The following is an 11,960-nucleotide window of genomic DNA, read 5'->3' on the forward strand; positions in this document are numbered from 1 at the left end:
CTTTTTGGTCATATAGTCAAAGACCATAACCTAAATACCAAATTTTAAGCAGACGTATTCATTCAATTTTAATTTTTTTTTATCATTTTTGCTCATAGTCGAGGACCACAACCTAAGTGTATCTATACATGTTTTTCAAATATTTGTTAGTGGTTGACTTTCGTTTTTCATTTTCAATTCAAAATGCAGCAAAATTAAATTTCGAACATACATTTCCAAATTTAATAAAGCTAATTTTGAAATGTAGGTTTAACTATGATGAAGCTGTGTAAATTTTGCCATAACTCTCGTCTGAATATGAGAATGATATTCTTTTTTTATAAGATTTAATATAATTGGATGTATAAAGGTCATTTTATCACAATAATGCAGATGATTTATTCCACATGTACATCAAATTTTGTAGATAGTTATCTCCCCTGGAGACCTGAGATATGTTTCCGGATTGTTCAGTATTTTTATGTCTTTTTCACATTCAACTCTCCACATTCTTGCATTTGAACCACCAGACTTTTTCACATAAAACAAATAATAATTTACTGTCATATATTTGTACAAGTACCGTTAGCTCAATGCTAATACAGATCTGAAGTTTGAAAGGGTTAAAGACAGTTTGTATAAATTAAAGTCCATGTTACCAAGCACGAAGCTTTTTGTTTTAACGAAATTTGAAAATAAATTAATATAAGTCCTAGAAAACAGTTTAGTTTAGAAGCATTTCCTGTGGACAATGGATGGGCCAGATTCGTCATATTCCTGTTTGCTGATCCACATCTGTTGGAAGGTGGACAATGAAGCCAAGATGGAACCACCGATCCAGACGGAGTATTTCCTCTCTGGTGGGGCAATGATTTTGATCTTCATTGTGCTTGGAGCAAGTGCTGTGATCTCCTTCTGCATTCTGTCGGCAATACCTGGGAACATGGTGGTACCACCAGACAAGACGGTGTTGGCGTACAAGTCCTTACGGATATCGACGTCACACTTCATGATACTGTTGTATGTGGTTTCATGGATACCAGCAGATTCCATACCCAAGAAGGATGGTTGGAATAGTGATTCTGGGCACCTGAATCTTTCGTTACCAATGGTGATAACCTGTCCGTCGGGCAATTCGTAGCTCTTTTCTAGGGAAGATGAGGAAGCGGCGGTTGACATTTCCTGCTCGAAATCAAGAGCAACATAGCACAATTTTTCCTTAATGTCTCTAACGATTTCTCTCTCGGCGGTGGTTGTGAATGAGTAACCTCTCTCGGTGAGGATCTTCATCAAGTAATCAGTAAGATCTCTACCGGCCAAGTCAAGACGGAGGATGGCGTGGGGAAGAGCGTAACCTTCGTAGATTGGTACGGTGTGTGTGACACCATCTCCGGAGTCGAGGACGATACCAGTGGTACGACCGGAAGCGTACAGTGAGAGTACGGCCTGGATGGCGACGTACATGGCTGGTGCATTGAAGGTCTCGAACATGATCTGGGTCATCTTTTCCCTGTTGGCTTTGGGATTGAGTGGAGCCTCAGTCAAAAGGACTGGGTGCTCTTCTGGGGCAACACGGAGTTCGTTGTAGAAGGTGTGATGCCAGATCTTTTCCATATCGTCCCAGTTTGTGACGATACCGTGCTCAATTGGGTATTTCAGGGTGAGGATACCTCTCTTGCTCTGGGCTTCATCTCCTACGTAGGAGTCTTTTTGACCCATACCAACCATGACTCCCTGAAAACAGAAAAAAATAAGAGTTAAACATGACGAAATTTGCATCATAATTTTATTAAAAACATTATGTACATCGTGGATTAAATATATGCATGTAACTATAGTTTTCTTAATATTTTGCCTCTATTAGTGAATGTCATTGAATATTGAAATCTAAAATCAGACAACAGACATCAGGAACTGTGATTTGAATGTCAGTAAAACAACAACATTAGATTAAGGACGTGGAGGTAGGCAATTTGCTGAACGTCCAGTGGAAGATATTACTTGCATGTGCAGGCCGATCTACAGAAATTTGAAGCTTTTTCTATCAAAATGTATGTATAGGGGTAAAAAAAGTTGTACGTGCTGTAGTAAAAATATATGCATGTTCGTTTGTAATCTTATTCCTCGCGCCTTATCATTTTTCTTTATTTTTAATCTTTGGGTTTTTTTTTTAAATATACCAAAAAAATATGGCAATCAAATAAGTTAGATAATCTAGTTATATTATACAGCACCGTGATATTATTAAATTGGTCTCCGCCATCAAAGTGTCAAGGACTAAAAGGTTTCACCGTAGAAAAGTTTTATTGTGAAAGAGGACAGTAGTTATTTAATTCCTTGCCCCAAGCCCCAGAGCCATTATTAACGAAATGCAAATATGAAAACAAATATAAGTATTTATCACAAATCTTCTTTACAAACAAAGCAAGGGTCTTAATAATCTATCATGTCTAACTCTTGTTCTTTATATTACTGTGTAGCAAAAACTAATGTCTGCATGGTTTGATTCAGTAACGTTATCAGTTGCATAATGATATAATAGTATCAACGAAAATTCATTGATAAGTGTGAAAATGCTGATTAAGCCTAAGTAAATTTTCTCTAGTAGGATAACACGTGCATTCGAAATTTCATCATAACATCATCGCCGCATGATATCTAAATTATCAATTATCTCATCATAAAACATTAAAATAACAAAAAGAAATTTGGAATGTTAATCATCCCATAATCTGTTCAGTTCAAATGTCAAAACGGCACGTTACAAAAATTTGAAATACTTTCATGACCTCATGGTAGGAGCAGATGGGATAGCCATATTTGGTAATGAAGTTTGCGTCGTTTGGAATGTTGCAGTCATCATCGCCTTTGGGTGTGGGCAACACACGTGGTTAGGGTATCAAATTCAAGGCTAATTAGACAAAGCGCCTGATAATTGCGTTTTCCTTTTTAACTGGTTTTTTTATACCAATAAAAATTATTCTCAAAGAGAAAAGATAGGATAGATGTATAAATCATTTAATTAAACACATCGTATGATGTGTCATGCATAATTTTCAAATACAAAGAATGTGTAGAAAATGGTCCATTTCTCATAAATGCCATGAATGAATAATACGAGTTAATTATACATGTAGTTTAAAATCTACAAAACATAATTTACCAGGTTGTCTGTATTGTTATTCATATATTTTTTTTCATTTTGTACATTCTGTCTTGTCCATCATGTTAACATTTACTCAATATTTACGATACCAGTAGTTATAAACTTTGAAAGTTAACTTAAACAGTGTTCCGAAAAACATACAACTGAATAAAGTAGAAAAAGTCAATTTTGAAATATTGCTGTTCTTTCATATTAATTAAATATAAAGTAAAAAGAAAACTGACCTGATGTCTTGGTCTTCCAACGATGGAGGGAAACACGGCTCTTGGAGCATCATCTCCGGCGAAACCAGCTTTGCACATTCCTGATCCATTGTCTACTACCAAAGCGGCTACTTCGTCGTCACACATGATGTCTGTTTTATAAAGTTTTACTAAACGCTAAAGAGGAGTATCTCACCCTGACTTCTACAACAAACTGGTAAAGTGTCTTACTCACACACGCTTTTATGCAACGCGATCAAAGCTTTCCAAGAAACTACTACGATTAATTGACTGCGTTTGCCATATTTGGAAATCCCGTACTGGCAAAGTTTTACCGAAGTCGCTCGACGATTTCCGTTTTTGATCGGAAGTTCCGAAGATGCATGTGTTAGCCACATATGGCAGGCATCACTTCCGATCCTTGGCGTTCGGGTTTCCAGGCAAACAAAGATGGAGTTACATTTTTGAAAAAAGGAAAAGACAAAACCCACTTAGTTTTGATATTTTGTGTATAGAAAAGATATTTGATTACTTCACGAAGTGCGATGATTGTCAACATATGCATCGGAATTAAAATGTGAATATATGAAGGTATTTCAATTGTTTTATTTTATCAGGATGTTGAAATGAAAAGAAATCATATGCCGCTATGGAGGCTGACATGTTTGTTTACATTGTAAACCCCATTTTTGGACGCGAGTTATAGTGATAGGCGAATGATCAAGTAATACCTTTCAAATTTGTCATGTTTTTGTAAAACTTTAAGAAAGTATTTTTTTTATTTTAAACTGAAAATCTATTCAGATGTTAACATTATTTTTCAAAGCTTTTTGAATCAATATCTGCAGCGTTAAGATAACGTACCGTGAGAAGAAAAGGGGGGTGTTTTTGAACATTTTGAAGTTAGATGGGCTGATTGTTTTAGGGATCAAGAAAACTGGAAATCATATATATGTTAGTTGCATGACGGTAGGTCAATGAGCAAATGACGACAGGAAAAGGGCACTCTTTTCGTAACCGAATGATGCACGTAATGAAAAGTAAGAAAAAGGAAAGGGGGGGGGGGGGGTAGTTCAGTTTATTCTGAGATTCTAAATTCACAACTCTCTGACATTAAAAGTATATTCAATAAAATTGAGTTTTATTTACAGGTATCTGTATGTTGTTTTTATTCTGAAAACTACTGACATCTTTTTTGTCTTTAATCACTGATTGGAATTCGAACTTATAAGATATGCATGTTGGATAGAGAGTTGTCTCATTGACACTCATACCACATCTTCTTATATCTATGTATTCAGTTTGCTGTGAATTTTATTTTCAATATCTTTCAGAGTACTTTCAAATCAACTTTTGTATACATAGACATACGAATTTATTTATAGCGTATTATTGGTGTTTCGATAGACGTCCATAAATGGCTAGATTTCACTGACGTTTATTATGTTAAAACTCCATATAACATATATATTGGCTCTGTCCCATTATAGTATTTGTTCAATTATCTAAAATATTTCATTCACCATATATGGTACGGATTCTACGGTATTTATTCATTTTCGAAGAACTGGTATATAATAGATATTTTTAGACGAGTTATTTATATATCAATGGGATATTTTAAATGATTACTCAGATATTATTTTAGAATTGCGCTAGATCTGACTGAAATATTTAGGACAACTTATGAATTATGATATTGTATTAATTCTAGGTAACTGAACTGTGGGTTTGTGATAATTTTATCATGGTAAATTATATGATCAGCTTAGCAGTGTTCCTTCGACTTCTACTCAGGCTTTTTATTCTTGATCAAACTGTATGTTTTACTGATGGGGACATTTAGTTTTCATTCGGAATGGTATATTTTATGAATGGAGGCAGTTATTCTTGATCCAATGATATGTCTCCTGGTTTTGCCGATGGGGCAGTTATTCCTGATCGAATGGTATGTTTTTTTCTGGTGGGGACAGCATTCTCATTGGCAGATTTGTCAAACTACTAAATATATATCTTGGTAACAGGTCATGAGTTTATTGGAAATCTATTGAGCTTAGATTGATTGAATGTTGGCTGTTTAACGTCCATCAACAATTGTTTCAAGCATAATAAGGAAACATTAAAGATGTATCTCTTATATAACAAAGCATAACTTCTGCATTAGATAATTATTTCAATCTTTAAAAGGGGTTGTACACACAATGTGTGAAGATGTAAAAGGTTTAATGAAGTTAAATGGAGCTTTTCTTGTCTTAAGGTGGATCAAAGCTAAGTCTTGTCTTAAATGTGGATCAAAGCTTATTTTCCTACTTTCATTCAGATCAAGTGTGCATTTGTTTTGGCTCGCGTGCGAAGTGCATGTTCTTTTTTTATAAAGATTCAAACCTGGGACTCATACATTGAATGTATATCATATACTAGTAATTCATTGTCTATTAGTTCAATTGCAAAACATTGGACAAAGTATACTAAACTGGTTTCAAAAAGAGTAGTCTTCTTACACCCAAGGAAAAATAACTTTTAAATAAAATATATTTTGATTTATAAGAAGCCCATAAAACATAAGATAACAGCACAACGAAATGTGTTTGTCCGCACATGTGTTCTATTGGCACTCGATTATCTGTTAATTAGTATGTCTGAAAATGAGATTTAATATTACATAAGTAATCTTCTGTCAATTACATGTTGAGTTAATCTGGTTATCGATCTATCCTAATCAGGCCTGAACAGATTACACCTAATCGTGTAATGAATACTGGATATATGACCTCATGTTACCTCTCTCGCACATGTACGGAGATACGATACTGACATGGATGGGTAGGAAGTGTAATCCGTATATGAATGTGTAAATAGTGACCTTCTGCTGTTGTTTTTTATTTGGTCGGGTTGTTGTCTCTTTGACACATTCCCCATTTCCATTCTCAATTTTATTAAATGAAATCAACAAATCCTTGCAAAAAACATATTTCTACATATTTGTATGTTTATTTATAAGACATGTACATCATCAAAGATGCTAGCTGGATTTGATTAATTAGCGTTTTTAAATAGCTTCAAACTACGGAAAGATATGTAGTGAAAACATTTAACTTTTTTTACGCATGGTTTATACTTGATGGCTTGGAAGGGGTTTACAGAATAGAGAGTAATTGGTCAATACTATAAAAAATAGGAAAAACACTTAAAGAATAGAGAAAAATGTTGTGCTCAAATATAAAGAAAAGAGAATAATGGCTAAACAAAAAAAAGATTTGAAGGCCCTCACCAAAACCTTCGTGCTTTGTTCAACAATGTTTCAAACGTTAGTCATATTGAAGTTGAAATTATTTAAAGACGACCGGGTGATAGCGGAAACGATTACTGCTACACAACTGTGTATAACTCCTTAAACTATTATAGGTTATGAGTTTCTCCTAGTGAAGGTTTTGGTTATATGTTTGTCTTTTTCTTATCATATATAAGATTCCATTGTATCTTTCTTTACACAGTTTATTCAAATGTTACCGAATGCGTAAAACTTTTTGTTTTGGATAAATGCATATTTTTAGTAGTATGAATGTTGAAACTTATATCAAAGAATTGTTTATTTAAATATACAATTCCTTGCTTATCTATACACTACCAGAGACATATAATACCTTGCTACTATAATGATAAGTAATATTTTTTTTTAAAGTGTCTTTAAATATCAGCTGTATTTGTACGAGGCTAGGAAACAAGGTGTATGCGAGCTTTTAGCGAGCTAATACACTTGTTTCGAGCCGAGTACAAATACAGCTGATATTTAAAGACATTAAACAGTTATTGCATTTATCCTGCAATTAATTCTGTGTATTGTTTGTGTTTTGAAAGACACAAAATCTAACATATTTAGCATTTATTTTCGATTTGTAATCCCCTGAGGCCCGCGTAGTAATACCAAAATCACACATTACGCTGAAGACGGGCTCGCAAAAAAGAATCTCGAATGGTCAACAATAATACATCGCTCAAGGTTGATAATTATCTATTTTAACATAACAATTTATTTCAACAGTTTAAAACAAATAACAAAACATTGTCAAAATTGAAACAGAAGTGTACGAGTTGTCCTTCGCTTCAGACTTGACATTCACTTAACAAACCAAATCAAAATCAAAATCAAATAATTTTATTGGTGTAAATTCCTATACAGAAATGATACCAGCCGACATTTACAAAATACAAATACAAAAATAAACAAACAAACAGACAAAAAAAAACAAAAACATATTTTCTCAATGATAAGAGATACATATTTTATATTTACATTGCGTGGAGTTGTTATTGATACAAAATTATGAATTCAAGCCATTAACAATTAGCTTTAATACTATAAAAGTTCTTTATGTTTGCTTTAAATGAATGTTCAAATCATACATATCGCTTATTCCAGCTACACTTACAGTACTAATGTCTGTATGATGATTATCATTACTTTTCAAAATGAAACTAAACTTATCTTGTTCACACATATTAGCTGGAACTATATCACTTAAACTACAAAAGAGTACATTTCTATTAATTTCTAGCGCTTTACATTGAATGAGGAAATGGAACTCATCTTCAATTCCATCCTTACAAATTGGACAAATTCTCTGTTCTAAAGGTGTTCTACTATACAGATACTCAAGTTTCAAGTTTTTATTAAATCAGGAAAATTAATACAAGTATAATGATGTCTTCCCCCACATTAACATGATATTACATCACATAAATATTATGTATGACAAAATATCAAATCAAGGTTAAATGAATAAAATTACAAAGATTCAAAGCATAATTGTATGTAATGGCATATATTTTTTTGTATCATCAATATTTTGTGGGTTAAGTAAACTAATAATGGTTTCCATAACTTTTTCAGGGCACAGATCCTGTGAATTAAAATTTAGTTTATTAAATAGTTGTTTTCTATAATTTTCAAATTTTTTGCAATAAGTAAGGAAATGTTTTTCATCCTCTATTTGATTGTAGTTCGAGCATATTCTGTTTTCTCTCTTTATTTTTGGTCTGAAATATCTACCCTTTTTAATCAAAAGAGGGTGGGAACTAATTCTTAATTTTGTAAGATTTCTTGTTATATTAGAAATTTATTATGAATTTTTCAAAAGGTAATTTTAATATCAACATTTGAGTCTTTTATATTGTAGTCACTAATCCATATTTCAGATCCATAAGTACTTATGGGTTTTATAAGAGTATCAAAACGTTTTAATTTTAGTTTATGATCTATAGTATTGAATCCAAATGTCTTAGAATGCAGAATACTTAACATGCATGCTGAAATTGACATGGTTGGATTTGTAACACAATCATACAAATTCAAGTTTTGAAATCGACAATTGTCAACGTCATTGGAATGCAACTGGAATACTCATTCTGAGGTCACACAGGTTCAAACAATACTCAGTCCAGCAGTGGGTTGAACTTTATAGCGATATCTGTATAGATATCTGTATAGTATACAGATACAGCATATCGATATCTGTAGGGCTGTATCTGTATAGTAGAACACCCAATTGCAGGATAATATACAGATTATATACTACAGTACGATATATCAACTACATGTATAATAATTGACCTTAATATATATATATATATATATACAACTCGTCTAAACATCAACCCAACAATGTTAGATCTGTAAATTTGCTTTCGCAAATTTTTGGTTCTTCCCTCGCCGGGATTCGAACCCATGCTACTGTATATATATATATATACATTTTCCAGTGTAGTTATTAAGTCAAAATATACTCATATTCCCATTTATCTCTTTGACTTTTTCCAGAGAGAATCCAAGCATTGAGTTATATAGATCTATTATAATAAATATTAACATAAATGTTAGATACGCCACTTTTACACATATATGGTAATTATATGATGTATCATCTTTTGTCCCTCTGGTATAATCATATGCATATACCTATAGGGGAAGTGAATAATGGCGTTGCCCTTCTCCTCTTACCACATGTATCTGTTATTTTAAAATTATATCAAACATAGAAAACACCAGTGGCGACTATCAGAAATCATTAACATGCATGGTCAGCTAGACAGGACATGTTGGATGCATACATACCAGACCACTGTCCAATTGTGATGTGCATCAACATCTTATTAATTGTACATAAATAATGTTATTACCTAAAATGATTATACAAGGATACCCCTCAAATATATAAGTTTTTAATCAATTTCCATTTACTCTTAAATTTCTCTTTTATTTTTGGTGATCTGTAAAAGGGGTATATATATTTTCTTTTGGTTGAATATTTTTAATCATATCAATCAATGTATTACATCTATGCTTTTAGCTACAGTTTGCAATAATGCATTTGTAGCAAGAATTCTATATATACTTTAAACTAGAGCACACTAAATTTGTTGTGTTCAGTACAAGAAATGGAATTTAAATTTACTATATAGATATATAGTTTACTATATGAGTGTTTAAAAGTTCTTAAGTCAGTTTTTCTCTTGTTTTGTAAGAACCTGACAATATTTTCCAATAACTGATTTTTTTTAATTGTTTTTAATAAAATGCACATTAATATTTGTCAAGCTTTCGGTATTATATAAAGTATCTTCTTATAATAAAAAGAATTCTTCAATTTGAGAACATGTTTAATCAATGTACTTAGTTGCCATGATATTCTTTTACGGGTATACATTTAATTTTAATTAGCAGAATGAAATTGTTAGAGGGTAGTGTACTTCTTTGTAGGAAACTTAATAGCATATATTTTGGAGAAAGCGTTCCGGCTTAAACTAAAGTATTTGTATAGTTGACTGTGACAGCTTCAAGTTCAGAACCTTTTTAACTGTACAAAAACAAGTTTTTCATGGTGAAGTTTCTATATGATTATGAATCTGCAATGAAAGGCAGCTTTGGATTTGTTTTTTAAATAAGAGAACACTTTTATTGGACATAAAGAATTTGATTCTCTATGATAATTATTTTAATTTGGAGAACGTAAGAAAAAAGTAAAATCACAAAAAACTAAACTCCGAGGAAAATGCAAAACTGAAAGACCCTAATCAAATGGCAAAATCAAAAGCTAAAACACTTTTAAAAAACAAAACAACTGTCAAATTCCTGACAGGAAAACACACGTCAATGCAGTAGCAGATGCCTTACCATAACTATTTCTAGTTAGTGTACTGATAGATATATATATCGTGTAATCTATGCGAGACACATGATTACGAGTGCTTTATAATGTACAACATACACATGTGGAATATTGTATAAGAGATCAAGAATGACGTAGTTTCAGTCAACATGTGATCGATAATACCATCGCTACCAAAGAGAGATAACTCAATTTCATCTCAATGTCACGTTTACAATTTATTCCTTCCCTTCGTCCCCACACACAGTTTCAAAACGATAGATAAGATAGCTCTTCTTATATTGAGTTGTTAAATTAAATTTGGAAACCATACTGCAGTCTGATAGACGATTATTTCAAAACCCAAATCGTTTGGTCCAGGGTTTTTTTTATGGATTTTGCCTATTATTCTCTATTCTGTAAATCTCATTCAGACCCTCCGGCATATTCTTTCCTTTTTATCCTGTATTGATAAAATTTCTCAATTTGCATTAAAGAATTTTGTTACTGAGGGTACGGAAGATTTATAAAAAGTTAATCGCTATTGCATATATGTTGATAGAAAAAATCTGAACTTATTTGAGAGGACCAGATCGTAACACTTTGCTAGGGAAATAAGAAAACAAGAACTATCTTTAAAAAAGATATCCGACGTATTTAAATTTGAGTATATGTTTAAAACTACCATTTTGATAACTTTCAGAAGCACAATGACTTACTGATGCAGGACCTCTTTAATAAAATCTCCATCTGAATGTAACTAGTAACAAGAAATTCTTTACTAAGTCTGGTTATATTAAGGCAATAATATATAAGAATATTGTGATGACACCTAAAAAAATTATTTGTCAAAAAATCCAGTTGCAAATGACAAGAAACAAATATATACATTTACTACTGTTAACATTAAACTTAATTCGTGGTTAACAAAGCTAGAAACTATTGGTAGTATAAGTAGTATCTCTCTGTTTACATTCACCAAAACCCCGCGGAAATCTCACATGCGTAGGTGCGTTCTAAAAGTCATGTACGTTCGTACAACAAACATGACAAAGTTTACATTAAAAATTATATAATTTTCCCGAAAAAACAGCTGTCACGGATGCAAAGAGCTATTGGAGAAACAATTATATTAATAAAAATATAAATCTTTGTAACATCTAGTTCAAATATTTATAGTTTTTCAATTGCTTTCCATCACGATATAATTTTCGAGACGTTTTTTCAAACACAACCAAATACCCACCAAGACAGCTTTTTGTCCAATCACAGAAAGGATTTTCGAGCATGCGTATTCGGTTGCCATAGTTAAGCGCCCTAAAGTTCAAAGTGCACAAACCGAAACTATACCGACTAAGTCGGAAAAAACACCTTTATTTAAAATCTAAGCCTCTATCCATAAGCTAAGTTTCCGAGCCTGCCTGTTCTTTCATTTCCATAGAACAAATGCATATAAAATATGGTCTG

At 32.4% G+C, this 11,960-nt stretch overlaps 1 protein-coding gene across 1 annotated transcript; it reads right to left on the bottom strand.

Annotated features, from left to right (window-relative positions):
* Window positions 1–529: 529 nt before the first annotated feature.
* On the bottom strand, window positions 530–3,668 carry LOC134708235 (actin, adductor muscle). The gene is made up of 2 exons (XM_063568620.1): window positions 3,370–3,668; window positions 530–1,713 (listed from the first exon to the last, which is right to left on the bottom strand). The coding sequence occupies exons 1-2, from the start codon at window positions 3,493–3,495 to the stop codon at window positions 709–711; spliced, it is 1,131 nt and encodes a 376-aa protein (XP_063424690.1). The 5' UTR covers window positions 3,496–3,668; the 3' UTR covers window positions 530–708.
* Window positions 3,669–11,960: the final 8,292 nt, after the last annotated feature.

Source organism: Mytilus trossulus, chromosome 2, assembly GCF_036588685.1.
Source record: "Mytilus trossulus isolate FHL-02 chromosome 2, PNRI_Mtr1.1.1.hap1, whole genome shotgun sequence".
NCBI lineage: Eukaryota > Metazoa > Mollusca > Bivalvia > Mytilida > Mytilidae > Mytilus > Mytilus trossulus.

Bases quoted from the DNA above. Each gene is read 5' to 3' on its own strand.
- LOC134708235 (XM_063568620.1), bottom strand. From the start codon at position 3,495: ATGTGTGACGACGAAGTAGCCGCTTTGGTAGTAGACAATGGATCAGGA. The intron at 1,714-3,369 runs GTCAGTTTTCTT...TTCTGTTTTCAG, and splicing joins TTGGAAGACCAAGACATCAG to GGAGTCATGGTTGGTATGGG.